The sequence below is a fragment of the Crotalus tigris genome, unplaced genomic scaffold (genome assembly GCF_016545835.1).
Source record: "Crotalus tigris isolate CLP2741 ecotype Arizona unplaced genomic scaffold, ASM1654583v1 scf7180000018354.2857554, whole genome shotgun sequence".
In the NCBI taxonomy this organism is placed as follows: domain Eukaryota; kingdom Metazoa; phylum Chordata; class Lepidosauria; order Squamata; family Viperidae; genus Crotalus; species Crotalus tigris.
In genome coordinates, this window is record NW_024096961.1 from 2,122,893 (window position 1) to 2,144,587 (window position 21,695).

Sequence of the window (21,695 nt, forward strand, 5' to 3'; positions counted from 1 at the left end):
CTTCCAGAGCTAATCTACTTATTACTCTGGGTTGAGGCATGTTGCAAGATGGAACGGGTATGGTCCCCCTGAATGGGATGTGTCCACTAATCTGCTCCTACAAGCAACCTGATCTGTCTCAATGTTTCCTCTGCAATCTCTGAGCTCTGATGCCCCAAAGAAGGCTGGAGGAAGGGACAGGAGAAAGGCTTCGACAGGATAGGGAGGAGATGCGAGAACTTCCTTTCTCAGTTCAGGTCCTTAGGAAGGAAATAATGTAAAGTATCCCATGGGCCTTTAGGATCCATACAACTGCAGTCCAGGAACCCTTTATTAAAGCCAAGAATCTTTCCCCCAATTTGACAAGGATTATTTTCATCTATGCTGAAAATGCCACTACAACCTATCAACATTGCTGCCTTCTCCTTTGCAATGATCCAGCCTCTTTCAAGGAATTGGATCCAATGACATGTACTGCAATTTCCACAAGCAAATCTGAAGTGTTCCAGAGATACCTGCAAGAAGGGAATGAACAAACATTCCAGACTAAAAGATAATGTCATGGAATCGTATATCTAACATTCAAAACTCCAGGTTTTTCTCTTTCTCCTTGGGGTTTATCGTAGTCATCTTAAAATGTGTTCGTTCGGGTTTTTTTTTCTTTTGGCTCAGAAAAAATAATGGGTTTTTTTTTCCCCAAAGAAAATCTTTTAAACATTCTATCTACATGATTTATCTACCATCAGATATGCTCCTCGCATTGATTTTATTCACTTTTCTTAATCTTTCAATATTTTAAAAGATCCCCTTTTAGATCTTCATGTATCCAGAAGCAAGTCTATTTCTCACTGAGCAATTCACACTTTTAGTTAGTTATAATAATCTAATGAGGGATAAGGAAGAAGGATGCTGACCTTACAAAAGGTGGTGTCCACAGAAGATACTTAACAAGATGTGCCAAAGAATTCATAGTTCTTTTGCATAAAATGCTAACCTTGATATGAACTTTAGTCAGGCTTTTTGTGGCTTATTATGTTGTGGGAACCCACCTTCTTTATCCTTTAATGTAACGGAGCCCAGAAAATTAGTTAATTCAGTAGCAAAATGAAAGACATTTGTATGAATGCAGAGAATTTTCCCTATATTTTAGATTAATGACTCTTTTTTCTCCCATTCAGTCACTTTCTTTCTCAGACATGTGCATATATTCTAAGAAGGGAAGCATCTTTCCAATCACTTGTAGAAAGGAACTCAGGAACTATACAGGTAGTTCTTGACTTACAATTCATTTACTAATCGTTCAAAGTTACAACTGCACTGAAAAAAGTGACTTATGATCGTTGTAGCATATCCATGGTCATGTGATCAAAATTTGGATGCTTGGCAACTGGTTCATATTTATGATGGTCATGTGATCACTTTTGGTGAACTTCTGACAAGCAAAGTCAATGGGGAAGCCAGATTCACTTAACAATCATGTTACTAAATTAACAACTGGAATGATTCATTTAAGGTCATAAAATGGGACAAAACTCACTTAACAAATGTCTTACTTAGCAACATAAATTTTGGGCTCCATTGTGGTCATAAGTTGAGGACTACCTGTATAACCATCACCTGCTTTCTGAGTCCTAGAGCATAGAAAATATGAGTTAAAAAATGTGAAAGAACATTTCATATCCCCCATTCCATTCCTTCAGATTTTCATCCCCAGAAGAAACACCACCAAAAAAATAGGATTATTTATGTTAAACATATTTTGCAGAATTGGGATAATTTAGAGAAACTTCAGATGTACAGGATTTCTGTGATGATCAGAGCACAGAACAGAGTACATTCTGAGAGTGGATGAGTTGAGACATCAGTTTGCTAAATCCTCTTATTTCTCTTTCATCCAGATGAGTCACAATTTCTATCAGGAATGAAATGTTGACTATGTTATCCAACAACATTAAAGATTATCCATGTTGTTAGCTCTGTCATTCAAATCAGGCCTTTCGTTTAAGCCCATCAGCCTGCCCTAATTTCCCAATTTCTAGGAAACAGCATCCTTCACAACTTTTTCTTGTGAGTTAAGGGGATCCTGGACTGTACTGGACTTTAAAAATCCGGAGTTTGATTAACCTCTTGTGGACATACAGATTTTTTTCAGCCGAGTTATCATAGCTGTTATTAGAAAACAACCAAACTGATAGTAAAATTTAAAAGTTGTATGAAAAAATAACAGTAATCTTTTTTTTCTCAACCCAACACTATTACTTCACTGCTTGTTAAATATATTTAACAATTTTTAAATATATAAAAATGTGGAGTTTCTTTTAAAAATTTAATAGAATTACATATTTTATACTTGTTCAGATTTCTGACAGATTATCCCAAGAACAACTTTTTGATGTCACAGTTGAATTTTATGTATTATGCTACCTATAATTTCCATTTTGAACCAACAATTCCTTTCTGATGAACCTTTGAAGAACAGCAGAAAAATTTTAGAGAATATGTTAAGCCAACATGCCCAATGTTAAAAAAAAATCCCCTAACTCATATTTATACACGCATACCATATTTTATAGGATATGTAGAAGTCTTGGGAAGTATTGCTGGTAAACTATAAAGTATTTAAAATGTGCGACAAGCTCTGTATTAACATCTGGGTAAGTAAGCTAGGGACAACCAAAAACGTTTTTGTCATTTACTACATTGGTAGATGATCTGAAAAGTTCTCAATTGTGTGAGATTAAACTGAGAAATTTGAACTCACTCTGGTTTGAAACAAATCTAAATATTTAACCTTTTTTAAAACAAAAGTGGCTTCTTTCTACTCTGCAACTTCAATGCAGTTCTGAAACCAATACTTGCCTTGAACACTACTAATTAAGTTTTGGTTGTATGATTGCAATCAACAAACTGGATCATGTCCAGAGAAGGATGACAAAGATAGTTAAGGGCTGGCAGCCAAACCTGGCAAAGAGAGGTTGAAGAGTGAATATGATAGCTATCTTTAAACATTCAAAGGATTGTCACAGGGCTGATGCAGCAAACATGTTCTCTGATGTTCAGGGGTGAAATTACTATGCTTAAATTACAGGGGAAGATGACTTTAATTCAGTATTAGGAAGGACATTCTGATAGCATGGGGTGTTTGACAATATAAAAGACTATCCCCAAAAGAGATGATTACTATTATTATGGTTGGTCACAAGTCATTTGGTTATTTAGACTGGATATGGCATTTTTGTCTTCCTATTGAGTCCTTCCCCAAAACTTGCGATATATAAATATTATTGTTTAATAATATTAAAGGTATTGTCACAGGATGTAAGCTATTTCAAGTGAAATTGTATTTTGCAATTAACTGATGGTGCTCCAGATTATTTGGGATTACACCCAAGGCAGCCATCACTATTGGAATTATCTTTGCTGTCTTTTGCCACAATAGTTCTTTTATTTACATCTTCATCATCATCATTATCATTTGTGGGGAATGTAAATATTGAAACCAGTTAGCCATTTGTGAAGGCTTCAGTGGCAAATGAGATGTTAGGTCCCTACTAACGCAGGAATGTATTTACTGTTACACCCATTAGTTTCTCTTAAAATTCTGGAATTCTATAGGTCAAAACAAATAGACCAACAACTTAATCTAAACACAGTACTAGACTTAAGATAGTCGATGAGACTAAAGAACAGATGGAGAAGACAATTTCATAATACACTGAAAGACTCTAGAATGCCTATTATTCAATTTTGGAAGGACATATTACAAAAAGATCACCTAAAGAACCCAATGTAAAATGCTTCCACCAGAAAATGTATATCCATGTTTGGCTCATATATGTCCATATTCACTCACATCTCTCCTTCTTCTCCTCTTCTTCTTCCTCCTCCTCTTCTTTTTCACATTAACAAGAGTGTACCTAAGTTGTATCAAAGAGATTCAAAGGCTAAGTCACGTATGAATCAGTTCTCTTTATGAGCAGCTGCCTAAGCAGTCTCAGGTCAAGCATCCTAATTCAGAAGAGATCATAATCAGCCAAACTGAACAGATACATAAAAAATGTCATATGATCAGTTAACTCTTTTAAGGAAAAAAAAACCAAATCAGTTATGAAATACAAATACGATAAGCAGCCTTGGTCCCCTGAGGCTGGTTCATTGAACAGCTCTGCAGCATGAGGTCTGTGCTTTAAAAGAAGCAGTTGGAAAATTTGGATGTCATCATGTCCCTTATTGCTAGGTTGATTTAAAATCTGGCCAGATTTCTACCCCAATATAAAATCAGAGAGGGTCTTCATCAGAGAGATATCAGCAAGCAATGCCCATTGAAAATCACTCGGTGGTCATTCAAGTCTTACTTAAAGTCTAAGCTGTATGTTTTATTTGTTGTTCCCTCTTCTTGGAATAAGGGATAAAGGAACAAAATGATTTCAGAATGGTTTGACTTTGAATTATTCCTTGAATAATTGCTTCCACAAATGAAACCTATGGTATTCTAGCAGCTGTCTGCAAAATATGCTGCTATAATGAAACAGTAGTAAAGACAACATCCATTTATAGCACGGCAAAATTTCCCAGTTTCCTGAACTGATGGTAATGTATTGATGGAATAATTAGGGAAAGTCTTAAAATGCATCTTCCATTTTCATGGTTAAAATCTGGAGTAGAATTGCATCTCTGAGAAACATGGGATCATTGAGACTATGGGCTGGTTGTCTAGGATTACTTTTGGCTGATAGGACACAGCTGTGTAAAAGGGGATGGATGATACAAGCTGAAATATTTTCAACACTGATAGTTCTCGGTTAACAACAGCAATTTGGACTGGAATTCCCATCGCTAAGTGATGCAGTTGTAAAGAGCAAGGTCACACAACTGTGCTGCTTACTGACAGCAGTTCTGGCACTTGTTACTATTAAGCAACACCCCCCCCCCCTCTCTCTCATATATATATATATATATATATATATATATATATATATATATATATATATATATATATATATATACACACACACACACACACACACATATATACACCACTCATTCAGCACCATCATAACTTCAAACAGTTCTTGAACAAGTGATTGTTGAATGAGAACCTTCAGTTGTCAAATGTTTAGAATTCCCAACAATTTTCACTATAAACATTTTGTATAGAATGTACAAAATACAACTCCCATGACTATATTTCTACACAATTACTTTTGCAAGCAGAAAGAGAATCCTCATGAAATAATACGATGGGAGAATCTAATAAGATGCTCTACATCAGCGGTCCTGAACTTTTCCAGCTTTGTGGACTGGCAGTGGTGGCCAGGAGAGGGAGAGAGCAGAGGTGGTGCCAAGCAAATGGAGCTTCAGCCACAAGCGAACACGCCTGCCACTTGTGCAAATGAAGCTGTGCACGTGGGCACGCAATACTGGGCAGCAGCCTGGGATTGGGAACCCCTGCTCTACATTCTACATTGCTCTTCCCCCCTGGTGTCTTACAACTCCTATGGTCTACAGCTGTTAATGCTGACAAAGAATTCTGAGTATGTTCTAGCAAATCTGAATGGCATCAAGCAACCACAGTGTTAAGAAATAAACACTGACATGATCATATATAACAGAATGTGGAGAAAAAAGGTAGTAAGAAAAATACATAGGGGAAATGATCCCCCCCCCCAAAACGCCACTGAGCAAACCAGAAGGGGATGGACCCAAGTGATTTCACACTGATTGTTGCACTGCGAGTCAACAGAACCCATTTTGTACACTGAATGCCACAAAACCAGGAAAAGTGCCAGCACACCACTGGACTTCCCACCCAGGTTGGCCGGCAGTAGTACATTGTTGCGAGAGGAAAATGAGCAAATGAGTGATTTTGGAGCATGGTGAAGCGATAGTTTCTCAGCACTTTGGTGATTGGCTGTGCCTGTCAGCATGATCCATGCTGCAGCTGTAGGCATGAAGGCACCTGCAAAGTCTACAGCTCTGGCTGGATGTGAAGGGATAACATTGATGTGTGCATGTACAGAAAGATGAGAGCAAATGCCTGGAAGCCATTGCTTCACTTTAAATAGTCCATAGGTGAAGGATGAATTGCAAATGTACCTTAGAAATCCATTTCACAGTCATTCTTCATGGCATCATAACCAGAATCTTGTGTATGCAGTCTCTTTCAAGACAGTGATTGTGGAGAGGAAAAGAGGCTGAGAATCTTGTACAAAAAGGTGATTTTCCTGGCCAATCAATTATGTCCACAAAGCAGCTGGTGTCTTAAAAATGCCCAAGTGTCCTTCTTAGTGTTTCAGCACTAATAACGTTGGACATTTTCCCTTGGAAGAGCTGATTCACTGCACAGCATGACTTGTTTTATTGTTAAAACCCTTTTTTTCCCCCACATTTTTTCCTGTCTCCAACTTCAACCAGCCTGAGAAGTTCATTGCATTTTGTTGTTGCTTTTAAAGTCTGCAGAAAAACAGATGCTCTGCAGAATTCACATTCACCAAAATAATAATAATAATAATAAAAGGCTATGCATGGCCTATAAATAAATGATTTCATGAATCTGGAATTTAAACTGACTTCTCCCAAGGACAGCATATATTACAATACCCATAGTGATTATCATGAGTGCTCCTACATCTTGTGGTATTTTTCAGGTCCCAAAGATTTCTTGTGTAGACTCATAATGATTCACAATTCTATTGCAATGTATGCTTAGGCAACACTGAGACTCCTTTTTGTGTGATTTTGCACATTCCGTGTTGAAGGAAAAGCTCTTAAATTCCAGTGTATTGCCTACCCTATTTAATAGTAATATTGTCCTGAAACGAGCTTTGTCCCACTGGAATGTTCAGCACCAGTTTCTGTATTATACAAATATACTAATGTGTTAAGAGAGGTTTCCAAGAGTCAGGAAGTAAATACTCTAAAACGGGTGTCAAACGGGTGGTCTGCGGGGCGGATGCATCATGCATAGGCCATGCCCACCCTGGCTCCACAAAGGCAAAAAACGTTGCGATACATCATGTTACGTCATGTGAGGCGATTGAGTTTGACATCCGTGCTCTAAAACAATCTAAATCTCCAGAGGGAGTTCCATACTCCAATCAACAGGACTAGACAAGATCATCCAAATACTATAAAGAAAAGCTTCAAAGAAGTCACAGATTCTGAAGCATCCTCCAGGATGAGTGCAGCTGTAGCATCCCCTACAGCAAGGGTCCTCAATCTTAGCAACTTTAAGACTTGTGGACTTTAACTCCCAGAAGTCCTCAGCCAGCTTTGCTGCCTAAGGAATTCTGGGAGTTGAAGTCCACAAGTCTTAAAGTTGCCAAGGTAGAGGACTCCTGCCCTACAGAGCTGGTGGATGCACGGGCATCAGTTTCTATTTTCTCTTTTTGAAAACGTCTTCATCCTTGCTCTCCACTGCAGAAAGTGCAATGAGCATTTGAGCCGCGTAGTAAGTGGCCATGATGATGACCCGTGAGTAGGGGACAGGAAAGCAGAATTTGTTGACTGCAATAGTCAGGTCAGACACCATGAAAAGCACGGAACCGATGCAAGCAGAAAGCTTGGTCCAAGTCCAAAGGTCGTTGCAAAGCTGCACACCAGCCATAGCCCGCCAGCCCATGAAGCCAATTAAGGCAATGTAGACAGCTACCAAATAGGTAAACGGGCCTGAGAGGTAGGAATACAGGAAGGTGTAACAGAAACTGGATACCAAGCCAATCCCAAGGCCAACTTTCAGGTCCCAAGGTTTAATTCCAAATGCTGAGGAATACAGTATGTGTGTAATACCGAACATCAACAAGCCTGGGTAAGGAGAAGAAATGGTCTAAATTAGTAGAGAACCAAGTATTTCACATATGCCACAGTAATAATTTTAGAACAATGCTCAGCAAAAAATTACAACTGAAAAAATCTTGTATGCTAGGTCCAATTCATTTCTGCAAATGCCACCATTTACCTCACAAAAACAGTGCCATTGCCACAATTGGGAAACACCAGCAAACGTTTGGCAACATCAATGTTTGCAAAAGTATGAAACATATTTTTGAAAAGTATGTCTATATAGGGAATTCCATAACAGGATAATAACAAGACCTGAGACTCATGTTGCATTAACTTCGCTAACCATGGGATCAAGCTTTATGTTTGCTAAAAAGCTCTCTGGAGTTATTAGATGTTAGCTTAAAAAAAATAAATCCAGATAACCCCTAGAGAGCATAAAGAGATACAGAAAAAATGTAGTGCTTTGCTGCCTTTTAGTAACTATTGGATTGTTCGCAACCCAGAAATGGCCTCCCTAAATCATAGAATCATAGGGCTGAAAGGGACCTTGAAAGCCTTTTAGTCTAATCTCCTGCCCGTTGCAGGCATCTCTATACCATTCTGGACAAATGGTTGTCCAATATTTTTTTTTGAAAATATCTGACTGCCTCACTGTGGACGAAAAAAATGTGAAATAGAAAACATCAGCTTCCCCTTCCACTTTGCAGTAAGCAAAAAGAATGTAAAAATGGCCCTGCCATTTTAGACTGAGAGAGCCTTTCTCACACAGTCAAAAGAAAACACCTTATATTTATTACGTTTTGCTCTGTTCTGTTTTTTTTTTTAAAAAAAAAAAAAACAAGAAACAGATAGAGATTGTCTCTCCCACTCAAAGAAGAATGGCTTCTAGCCCTTTGCATCATGTGAGTAGGAAAAAGAGGTACAAGAATCTGAATCTTGATTTTATCAGAAACAGAGCTTATGTATGATAAACCAGCAGCTGGCAGAATTGTATTGTAAGGTCTTCACATCTTTTCTACAATAAATCTTCCAGTTTGAGAGTTTGGGTCTTTGGAAAACCGTTCTGCCTGGCTAGCCAAGGAGAGCCTGACACAGACCCAGCTGTCCTCACTTACAGACCTGCTTGTGCACAGTGGTAAAACCCACTATTTGGAGATGAAATGACTGGCTTAATTCTGATACTGAAAGGATACCTTGGATTACAACAAAAATCTGCAAAATGTATTGATAGGGCAAAACTAGTGAACGTATATTACAGGAAACTGTACCTGTAACTCTTAGAAAAACAGTTGATGTCTCCTGCCAGAAAAGATGTCACAAAAAGTCACACCTTCATTTCTTCAAGCGTAATTGGGCTGCGTGAATGACAAACTAAAAATACTACCGTTCTCTGGCATCGATTGTGTTTATACATTTGTTTCTTGGTTTATTAATTCAACACCTGGGCAGGAGTGATTTAGAAAAATTAGTTCAGGATACCAAGGGATAACAAAGGCTATAGTGAATTTTACTCTGTGACAAAAATAATAATAATAGAGGAACAGACAACAGAAAAGATTTCAGGGGAGAGATCCTTCACTATCCAATAGATCTATTCCTGTATAAGCTACATGGCTTAATCCACTTTCTCCCCATTCTGCAACTCAAATCAGGGTAATTGGACTGAAAGTAAAGAAGTTAGGGCAGGCATTATCTTCCTTCCCTGTAGCAACATGACATTTTCTCGTCCCCGTCTCTTGGTACTGCTCCCCACATCTCTAGTTATATATACTAAAGCTTCACACAGGAACAGACCAGTTCCAGTTCCTGTACCAAAACAGTACTGGGCATTTTCCCCAAAGGTTCTGTGTCCCCTTTCAAAGCAGGCAAACCCACTAACCGTGAATAAAGAAGCCCTGCTCTTGCCAGATGAGGAAAGCATCTCCCAGGGCAGAGAATATCAAACCAGCAAAGATCCTACAGGCATTGTGATGGGCTGTCAGGAAATTGATCCCATGTGCCAGCAGGAAGACCCATAAGCAGAAGATTGGCAAACACTTGATCAGGGCACTGAACCAGGAAGGGCTGGAGGTTGGCAACCAGAGGACAAAGTAGACACAGGTGGCTTTGAAAAAGGGCACGAGTTTAGGGCCTTCACTCTTCACCTAGAAGAAACAAGAAGCAGATGTTAAGTTATTTTCCCCGTCAGGTCTACTCCATAGCCATAGAGGCCCAAAGAATAGCGATAAACAACAGTGCCAAATCATTCCTCTTGGTCCAGGCAGCCTGCTTCCCCTTTCGTTCAAAAATCTTGCTGATCAGCAGCATTGTCCAACAACAAAAATATCTTGAACTTTACCATACTTTCGCCCTCTCCATATGTCATCAGCTGTTTAGCCTCAGGTGTCAGTTCCCCAAATCCTTATTGTCTATCCAGCATATATATTCTTGTGCTTTTGTTTTGGGACCTGCCATTCTACTGGGGGGAGGGGGATATTTACTTTCGCTGGGATAACTTTCACTTTCTCCTTTTCTTCTCCTGCCTCTATCCACTTGAGAAAGGAATGTGTCTCCCTTATCAGGGAGACAGAGAAAGGAAAGAAGACCTTGAGATGCACGTACCACCTGTGAATTGGCTGGATTTCAAATGAACACCAAATGACTCTGGTGGGAGGAGGAATATTGCTAGTTTAACTATACCAGGGGTAGGCAACCTCAGTTCTTTTATGACTCATGAACTTCAACTCCCAGAATTCCTATAGCTGACTCATGAATTCTGGGAGTTGAAGTCCATGAGTCATAAAAGAGCCGAGGTTGCCTACCCCTGAACTATACCGTTTGAGCGGGATTTTCCCCAGATCTCGCTTTGGCTTCCCTACTGTCACTAACCCCCTAATAAAAGTTTCCTTTTGAGACAATGCCTGTTTCAAGAGTTCTGCTTTCTTGGGCGGTTAGCTGAGGTGGGTCCTTAAACAAAAACAAAACTTGCGTTTAAAACTGCTATGCAAATTCTGTACTTTAAAAAGTTAAGTTGAAAGTTTTATTACATTTCTTCCTGGCCCAAATATGTACCATACTTTTGCCCTCTCCATATGTCATCAGCTGTTTAGCCTCAGAGCTTTTCCATGCCAAGAACAGAGATTTACTTCCTGCAAAGTATCAGCATCATCCATCTGTCTGATTACGCTTAGGATTTTTACATATACTGTACTAGTGTTTATACATAGGACTGAAATGTGTTCTAAATTAGTTGTTCTGAAGATTAGTTCTCTCTCACACACACAAGACATGCGCTCATATATACAATGTACATTCTACTCTGCATATACTATACATGTTCAAACAAATGTAATTTTCCAAAACCATAGTGGTAGCAGGGCGTAGGCTGCTTTATAGTCAGTTCCTGGCATCATTCATTTATTTATATACATATATAGGAAGGCAGAATTTTGGAAAGTATTAAGGTGTAAGGGGTCCTTCAAGATGTGTGAGCCTTTACTCTTTTAATTTCTTTGGTCAGCATGAAGGGCGCTGGATTAGGGAATATTAGGCTAGATCAAGTGCAGACAATGTTTTTTAGCCAAGATCAGAATGACTCTTTTTAAATTGCTTTGGCTTTCAAGGTAAGCAAGAGTGTATGTCCAGTGATGTGGTAATGCCACTGAATGCATGGAGATGAAATGCACTTAAGTTTGCTTGAAAATAAGGGGACAAACTAGGAATAGTCAGCTATTTTGCAGCCAAATGTTATGGTGCAAAATGGGTAGGCAGCAGCATATAGTTGCAGATATGGATTGCTCAGCCTTTCCTAAGAAGTTTACAAAAGTCTTCGACAAGTCATTACCATCATCAAGATCCTTACACAGCTATAACCACTCATCCACTATCATTCAATAAATATTTCTCAACATGATATTAGATAGAATCAAATTTCCTGATAGTGTAAATTATGTGAATTCCTTTAATTGTGTTAATTTACCTTTTCTACAATTTTTTTTTAATTGCTTTAGAAATATGTTTAGTCCTAGCACTTTTCTGGTACATGACAGCTAATGTTAATGATTTGACCTCATTTATCGTCAATTTGCAAGATTAAGACTGCAAAGATTAGGAATTTAAATTCAGAATGACCCAAATAAACATTGGCCTTAATTATGGCAATAATACATCCATGATTCCATGACAGGCCCATTTCTGAGTTGATTCTATGCAAACCCATCACTGTGATTTGTTTGGCAAATTATGTCCCCAACCTTCTACATTTTCAATGAATAACACTGTATTTACATTACCTCATTATATTTTATTGGTTAGCTTTCATCCTTATGACAATTTTAAATTTATACTCTTAACACTGAAATTATAGGCCTATGGGTTAGAATTTGATTTTCAATAAGTGCACAAAAAATCAGCCTTAATAAGTCCGTGCCAAAGAACCTGGTTTTTTTTTTTTTTTTACCATGAGCTGGATAAATGTGTAAATATTTAGAAACAGCACAAAGTGTTCCATCCAATAGCTTTTCCAAAGCAATTCACCTTTATTAGCACTTAAAAATATATCATTTCACATTGGTCTCTACAACAGCAATAACATCTGCTACAAAGATGATTAGGGGACTGGAGGCTAAAACATATAAGGAATGGTTGCTAGAATTGGGTATGTCTAGTTTAACGAAGAGAAGGACAAGGGGGGACATGATAGCAGCACCTGAAGGCAGGACAAGAAGCAACGGGTGGAAACTAATCAAGGAGAGAAGCAACCTAGAACTAAGGAGAAACTTCCTGACAATGAGAACAATTAATCAGTGGAACAGCCTGCCTTCAGAAGCAGTAAATGCTCCAACACTAGAAGTTTTTAAGAAGAGACTGGACAGCCATTTGTCCGAAATGGTGTAGGGTTTCCTGCCTGAGCAGGGGGTTGGACTAGATGACCTCCAAGGTCCCTTCCAACTTTACTACTATTACTATTACTAAATGCTGTAGGATAGAATAGCCTACTAGGGAAAAAAAGTTTACTAAGCAGTTCTTTTGGTATTGCTTGGTCTCCCCTTGAAAAAATGTATTGCTGAACTTAGAAAGTTTTCAGTATTTTGTATGAGACATGATTCACAAATTTAAACTGGCATTGTCCATCAACACACATTCTAATTCAGTGACAATAAATCCTGTTTCTATTTATAAAAGTTCTGGAAAACATTCAAATCAATATGTTTAAATAATGCATTCATCGGCGTGCTTAAAAGAGAGGGATGAGAACGAATTTTTTTTTCATTTATTCAGAAGAGATTCTACAACTTGCAAATGGTGGTAGCTTCACTGAAAAGGGGTATTTTCTATGGATGGGGGCCCTGTGACAGGGAGATTTATTCTAATAATACTGACATAGAGAAAGGGCTTAGGAATAGAGGCATACAGATGGAAGATGCAGGAGTGACTTGCCATCTTTCCTTCAACCAAATGGAATGCTCCCCTTTTAGGTGAAAAGCCAGCCCATCCTGACAACAGGTCATTTCATTCTTCCTATATTTCATTTTACTTTTCCAACACTTAATCTATATTTTAAAGTAAAAGGCATGAGTGGTAATAACTGGGCTGTGTTGAGTGGATTTTAACTTGTCCGGGTGTTTTTAAAAGAATTTTCTGTATCTTTGCAAACCTTGGATCTTTTTCCAAGCACACCACTCTTCATTTGTTTCTTACTGTTCTCAGTTTAATTTCATCACCTTCATTTACAAAGCAAGCTTCAATACAAACTATATGATTCACCTCTTCACTTCTGACTCTTCTCTCAGTACGGCATTACAATAAGGCTATTAGATCTGAGCTAAATTTAAAAAAAAATTGGATAGCCTATGAGAAATTTAAAATTATGAATTGGAGCATCTTTTCTTACGAAATCAATGGTCCCAATTTTTATGAATACCAAATATATATCAATTCAATAAAAATTGGGGAGGGAGGTAGATTTAGTGTTAGTCACCATCCTTCTTATATTGGATATGTAATAAATTTGAAGGCACTTTATTATGCAGGATTTGGCCATGCTCCTTTCTGATTTGACATTAACACTGTGATGAAGCAGTTGTTTGGAATGAAATAAAATAGTTTAATATATATTGGTAAATTATATCCAGAACTTTGAAATTTATTCTATGTATCAGAAGCTTTGGTTATATTGCACTTGAACAATGCTCCCCTGAAAAAATGATTATATACTTCTACAAGGATATTTGTTTCCCAAAGTCTAAAGGGTAATTTAATAAAATTTGTCAATTCTCAGCTTTTGAATTGGTTCTATAGCAACAAGGGAAAAATAAATATAATTCTGTGTGATCCAATATTCTTGTACTGTAGAAAATTAGATAAATGTCATTGTTTATGTCTTTCTTTTTAATCTTCTTCCCTGTATTTATTTCTTTTGTATCTATGCTGTCTTATAGTTTGTAATATTTAGCGTTTGAGAGAAAGAGAGAGCTTACTTTGAACTGGTTAAATGACATTTGCAGGTTCCACTTTTTGTTTCATTTTTATATTTGTTAAGAAATTCATTAAAATCGTGCATTACAAAATCTGGGCTGCAAAAATCTAGATAGCTACCAGAATGCAGCATAGATACAGAAAACTAACATTGTATTGTCATACAGTATATGTTAACCTCAGATTATGCAGCCCATATCTATTAATTGTAATGAGAAACTGCTGCAGTTTCTTCACATAATCAGTATTATCTGAGAGAGGGCACTGGATCACATGCAAATTGCTACTGTATACAATTTCCAGGTAATAAGGTGATGAGATTGTCTTAAATCAAATATATGTCCAAATTTGTCTCAAAGATGACTTTTCTTACCAAAAGGAGCCTTTTGCATCCCCTCAGAGCATCTCTCCTCAGCTGTGGGAAATTGCAGAGCTGATATCCATAAAGTCTGACTTTTTGAAAGAGCAAACAGGGAACATTTGCCAGAAAAATATAATTAAACCCTTGGCAACAGGCCCTTAAAACCCTTTGTACTGAACCTGTCACTGCTTTAATTTGGCATTGAAAAATAAAAGAAACCTGGCACAACAATAAAGTGCAGAAAATGAATAAGTCAATGAAAATTAATCAAATCAGCATTAAAAAAGACCCGACCTATCAAAGGAGATACAAATTCCTTAGAGTTATATATTAGCATGTGCCTCAATCCCCAGTTGATTGAGACATCTATTCAAAGAATTATATTACTTCAATATCTGGAGTTTTGCAGCCCAGGTATACAGTATTACTGGAGTAAAATAAATTCTGCTATTAATAGCACTTATAAACTCTTGTCCCTCCCTCCCAAATTTATGTATAGTTTAGACATACAGATTATACCTTATTAGGGCTGTGTACACTTTGATTTTTTTGGGGGGGGGGAGGCTAACCCTGAGTACTATGGATCTTTGCAAGCGAAGTATCAATCTGCTACTCATTAAATTAGCCTGACATTTTTCAGACCTTCACTGCTTCAAGAAGTCCAATTATTAAAGTTAATGAGACTCTTAAAGTAGCTCCATACATGGAAGCCTGAAAAAAAGACATAGTGAAATGAAAAATAGCCTTATGTCTACGAAGGGGGGGGGGGTGATTGATAGACTGCAATAAGGTAGTAGGTTGCCAGGAAGAAAAGATCACATTGGGAGCAGGGGAAATAAGATACAGCACAGTCTGGAGCTGGATTTGGGAAGAGAAAGAGATTGAGAGACCTGCTCCCTAGAATTTCCCAGTGTGCATTTAATCAGACTATTTTACTGCATAATTCCAATGCAGACAGGGATGAGTCAACTCTGAAGATGTTTCAGAGCCAACATAACAACCCAGCCTCCTTGTTGATGAGGCACATATTATAACAGGGTCTCCAATGAAAATCATAGGTTACCAGCAATCTCATATGAAAATGGGTGGTCTTTCGGATAGCCTAGCACAGTGATGGCGAACCTATGGCACGGGTGCCAGAGGCGGCACTCAGAGCCCTCTCTGTGGGCACGCGTGCCATCGCCCCAGTCCTAGGCCTTTAGCTGGGTTTTATAAAACTTTTTTGCTTTAGGCCTCCACCGCCATATACAAAAAAAAAAAAGGTTCAATCAGTCAATTTCAACTTCTCCCGGGAAAAAAAAGATCTTGCGAAGTTGGAATTGATTGATTGAACTTTTTAGTCCCACCCAGTCTGCTGTTACCACCGCAGCCACGCCCACTCAATGGGTCACGCCCACCCAGCACCCGACGATGCATAAGTGGGTTTTGGGTTGCAGTTTGGGCACTCGGTCTCTAAAAGGTTCGCCATCACTGGCCTAGCATCTAAATTATTGAGATTTAAAATCAAACCCTGGGCTGACCTCAGAAACAAATTGGAAGCCCTTACAAGGTACCTAAAGGGTTAGTTCCTACAATATATGCCAGACCACAATTTATGCTTGGCATTTTTTTGCTACTTGAAATTTCAGAACAATTTTCAAGGCAGCTTTTTGAAAGTAAAATAAACAGCCTAAATGAGAAATAAGGATTCCCCCTATAGTCAAGTCAAGGAGAATTACGAACTATCAAGAAGCAAATTTGAAACTAGCTAGGAAAGAAAAAAAAAAAGGTAAATTTCCTACCCATGAAATCACCCAGACAAAAAACAGAAAGTATAGCTTCACTGCATCAGAGTTGACTTGGAAGAAATATTCCGCATGCAATGTGCTGCAGGCACTATTCCTTAAAAATAGTTTTAAGCATAGATTAAGCACAAATTATGTGTAAAACAATGCTGAGAGGAAATCATTGGCAGTAGGGTAGAGTTGAGGAAGGGGATACAGACCACATGACCATTCAACTCCGTTATGTAAACAGCATATAGTGGTATGTGCACTCTCTTCTCAAATGCTAGATCCCTGAAGTAGATAGCAGATACAGGCAATAGGAATTCTGATTTAAACAATTGAGGGGGAGTAACTAACAATACCATGAGCCTCCTGCCTGGAATGTAGTAGGTAGTCAAGGCTCATTCAGGAAATCACTGGGGATCTAAGAATTCACCTCAATTTCCATTGTAAGTAGGTTGTATTGATCAAAATGTAAGTACAAAATGGCAAGTAGTTCTCATTTCTCTTTCCAAATTAATACACTTAATTACCAGTGACCTGGCAATGCAGGATTGAGAAGGACATTGCTGGGGAGGGGGGGAGGGAATGGGGGCAGCTTTGTTCAGCCTAGGCAGACCCCTAATTTTTTACAGCAAGGGAGACAAAAATAGCAGAATTCTCCTGCTCCTACCTACGTAAATGATGTCCCTTTCCAAAACTGAAGTGTCACTCATTTTCCAGTTGCAGGATTGTATCCTAAACCTGTAATCCTAAACCTGAGAGCAAGTTTCACTGAAGTGAATAAAGCCCTAGGTTATTTGAATAAATGAGACTATTTCTAGCTCAGGGTTGAAATGAGAGGTCCTTGGTGCTCTCTGAGCTTGGTTGTTTCCCTGCAGACATTTCATTACCCGAACTAGGCAACATCATCAGTGCTAGACCACTAGCATTGATGATGCTACCTAGTTTGGGTAATGAAACGTCTTCAAGAAAACAGCCAAGTTCAGAGAGCACTAAGGACCCCTTATTATTTGAATAAATGTGTTAAGACCAAAGAGCATTCCTTCTGATTGTAGAATCTGTCCCCTAGCCCCAGAGTTCCTCACTCAATAGCATCAGCAGTTTTCTAAAGAGACCAGACATTTCCTGACCTAATACACATGCCCCTTATTAAAGCTCTGCTATCTTTGAATGAAAAATGAGACCATGTTACGCAAAGAAATGCTGGTTTTGCCTAAGAAGCAAACCACTCATTGATTTCAACAGTGAGGGGAGAATAAGTGAGGTCACCTCTAGGCACATTCACACTCTGTGTCACTCCCAGATCAGCTCGAGTCCTACTGACCCAGGAGGGGGATTCATTTTAAGGGGTGAGACAGGCTGGTTGACTGCCAATTTATCTGAAACTGATGCAAATGTGGCCTTCTCCTCCTCCATCATCATTGGGTTTGTGGATGCTCTGATCTACTGACTTTGCTTCTACTACTACATCATGCTACCCAGTTCATGAATGCAAGCAAGTTCAGTACCCCTGCAATTTAACTGTGCAAAGGAAGGAATTTAGGCACGCTTCCACATCACGATGACATGCACAATCAACACTTGATTTTCCCTGCCTACATAAATAACCTTTATCAGAAAATTGAATCTCAGTCCCTCTAGTTGGTTTTGGGCAGTTTCACAGTGCACTGGCCTCGCTTCCTCCCAATGGCCAAGGAGGCCTCAGATAATCAAGCAGAGGTTCTAAATTACCATCTACAACCATAGTTAAAGCCATTGTGAAGAGTGCATGTAGCAGACTGCTGCCATCCTGTCCTTCTATTATTGCACTTAATCATTTATTCTGCAATCTTCTATGGAAAGAACATGGGTTGTCTATTATACCAGCAAAGGAAAAAAAGTGTGCTTTCTTACATTTCATAGCTTTTGTATTTTTGCCTGAGAAGGATTAGCAAGATGAAAGAATTGGTAATGAGATACTAAGATGAGAGCTTCTAGGTGACAGCTTTATTGGTCGTTGAATTACGTGATGGAGTGGGCAGGAGATGAAGGCCAAGGATGATGTGTGCATCCTTACAGATTACTCATGATCTGTATTCAGTAATCAATTTGTGGGTTCCTACCATATAATAAGCAGCAAATACCGGGCTCCTGAGAAAATCAGAGTTGGAATATCACCTAAAGCAAAATTCAAGGAAATTTGTAGGAAAGATCTTGCTTTAGTGAAACTAGAGCAGGGGTGTCAAACTGCCCGCCCACGAGCTGGATGCATCATGCCGAAACCGCACCCACCCCATTGCCGGCAATGGAAAAAAAGTTGCAACAGGTTGCAACACGTCATGTGATGTTGCGAGTTTGACACCCCTGAACTAGAAAGTTAACATGGTACTTGCAAAGAGCTCTAAGATTTAGGTAAACTGGCAAGAGTCTTACCCTCCTAAAATATAACAGTAAAGCATAAATGAACTTAAAAGTGTGTGGTTTTGTTACAGATATCCTCAAGCTGAGGCTACGTCAAATACTTCATTATGAAATGTATGTGGATTTCTTTTCTGGTGCAGAAGTAAAAATGTTTTGACCTGATCCATTATTTACATAGCTGCATACAGTACAACATTTCCCCAAACATAGCCTCCCTCTGAACTAGCAATTCAGGAACATTTTGTATTGTATGCCTGGGAAACTGACTTGCAAAAACGCATTGTCATTTTGATATCGGAATGTACTGTCACTATGTGTGGTTATCCTTACAACTTCTTATCAGCTACTGCAAACCTAGTTTCTGGGAATATGAAGAGAAATACAACTGCCAGTTTTTCTAGGCAGATTCTGAATGCTGGGGCTTTTAATTAATTAATGCTGATTATTATATAGCAGCACACTTAGAAATGCTGATTTTTATATCCTAACATACCCCAAATCTCTAGGCTGGGTAGGGAAAAGCTGCTGTATATTACCAAAACTTTTAGGAAACCAAGGACAATTTCCATCTTACTAGTGCAACTCAACCTTGTCCAACTTTTAAGGCATGTGGACTCCCAGAATTCCACAACCAGCCACCATACTCCAACAGCAGCCAACAATGGCGCTTCCACTCAGTGTTCTCCTGTGGCTGGTCTGTATGTTTGTGGGTAACAGCTGTCCTTTCATTTAACTAAATGAGCTAAAAAGAAAGAAAGGATGGGATCAAAGTAGCTTTTAAATAATTTTTAAATTAAATACTGCTAACTGATTTTTCTCATATATTCACTAAATTTCTTCCATCCCACTAAAACACTCAATTTAGTATCATTTGTGGGGGATTCCAGAAGCTGCATCAATCATTCTGGGAATCAGGTGCTGTCCTAGAGAAGGAGTCTAATTGATTTATGTATTACATATTGTTATTTTATGTCCTTTTCCAACCATTCCGTACACAACACTGTAACAGTTTTAAGAAAAGGCTAGAAAAGAAGCAAAAAACCTCCCCAACAACATTCTTCCTGGAATTACTTCTTTTGCATAGAAACCCACATCTGAAATTAAGTTTTACCTATAGCAGAATTATCCATTTATCAATTACAAGACCAAGAAAGCAAGTTATGTAAACATGCAACAGATATTCATTTTTGTTGAATTGCATGGCAAGAAATATTTAAGTGTTCAGTTTACTTGCTTGCTAAGATACTCCTCCTATTCTGTATTGGTCAGACTGAAATTAGAATAATGGTAAGGTGACCAACTTTTTTACAATGAAAAGGAGGACACAAATAAATCGAAGAAAAAAATATCGTAAATAAAAGAAACATTTTATTCATTGCAACAATAATACAGACAACTTGCATGTGCAAAGTTTGCCAGCCGGGTGTTTTGGTGCGCTCAGCAGCAATTCCTATTGGCTTTCGAAAGCCAATAGTGGGAGTAGCACAGCTCATGCAAAAGTTGAAAAAAAAAACCATCAAAAAAGGTGCCTGAACGCCGTTCTGAGCTTCTATGAGAAAAAAAAAAAGCCCTGCAATTGGTCTTCAAATATCGAAAAGGAGGACATGTAGGAGGACACTTTTCGAGGGAGGACAGAACTTACAAAAGGCGGACTGTCCTCCCTAAAGGAGGACGGTTGGTCACCTTAATAATGGGGCCAATTCTGGCATTGCATTTCAGCAAAGATACTGATGGAGCAGGTCCAGAAGAGAGCATTCAAGGTGATAAGGCACCTGGAAGATAAAAGTTACTGGAAATGTTGGGTATGTTTAGTCTGGAGAAGACTGTGGGAAGACAGGACAGCCATCTTCAAAAGTGTGAAGGACAGTCATGAAGGCAGAATTGTTCCAAATTGTTCCAGAACAGAATATCAGAAATCTTGGATTTAAAATATGACTGGTACTCACTTAACAACCATTTGTTTATGTCCTGTTTGAAGTTATGACAGTGCTGAAAAAAGGGAGTTAGGATCAGTCCTTGCACTCATGATGGTTGCAGTGCACCTGTGGTCATGTGATCACAATTCGGGCACTTAGCAACCATTGCACTGCATTTACAACAGTTGCAGTATCTCATGATCACCTGTTCATGACTTTCCCAGTTGGCTACCAACAAGCATAAACAATGGGAAAGCCAGCAGGAGGTCGCAAGTTGCAGTCATGTGATGTCTCACTTAATGACCATAGGCAATTCATTTAACACAGGGGTGTCAAACTGCCGGCCCGCGGGCCGGACATGTCACAATGAAACCACACCCACCCCATTGCCGGCAATAGGGGGAAAGTTCCGATACGTCACGTGACGCCGCGAGTTTGACATGTCTGATTTAACACCTTAAAACAGGATTGCTGTTACTAAATGGAGCAGTCACATGATGTCTCCCTTAATGACTTCACTTACCACTGGAATTGCTGACCTCAATAGCATTGTTAAGTAAGGACTACTTGTACAAGGAAATAGTCTTCAGCTGGATATCTGAAAGGAGCTGCTCAACAACAAACAGCCTGGGGAAGTGGTGGAGAGGTTTAAATAGAGATTGGATGGATCTCTGTCAAGGATACTGTAGTAGTGGATTCATGGAGTAGCATGGTCTCCAAAGTCTCCTGCCCCTTATTTTCTTTACCTAGTGCTTCACAGACTTCCACACTCAATGGCTGGGCAAAGAAATTATAATGGAGAAAGACTATTCTTCTTCTGTACTAAGAATGGTAGTTTAGACCTTTACTTCTGTCTCAGTGAATGTGGATTTTCAGAATACAGGAACAATCTGGTACACTGGAGCTTAAAAATGTCACTACCTACAGCAGTGGTTCCCAACCTGTGGGTCAGGACCCCATTTGGGGTCGAACGACCATTTCACGGGGGTTGCCAAACAATGCAGTCCGCCATTTTTTTCCCCTTTTCCTTAG

The 21,695-nt window shown here is 38.8% G+C and overlaps 1 protein-coding gene across 2 annotated transcripts in view; it reads right to left on the minus strand.

Moving 5' to 3' along the window:
- Positions 1-1,466: 1,466 nt before the first annotated feature.
- The window catches only part of TMEM86A (transmembrane protein 86A), a 41,267-nt gene continuing 21,038 nt past the window's right edge, over positions 1,467-21,695 (minus strand). The window contains exons 2-4 of one of the 2 annotated variants that reach the window (XR_005557600.1): positions 9,641-9,905; positions 6,076-7,782; positions 1,467-3,896 (exon numbers count right to left, since the gene is read on the minus strand). Coding sequence is in view for 1 of the 2 variants with exons in the window: in XM_039350782.1 (XP_039206716.1) it covers positions 7,355-7,782; positions 9,641-9,905 (693 nt within the window). In the remaining variant the exon portion in view is untranslated. Of the gene's footprint in view, positions 3,897-4,991; positions 7,783-9,640; positions 9,906-21,695 lie in introns of those variants that run through there. The other variant, XM_039350782.1, reaches the window with a different exon arrangement.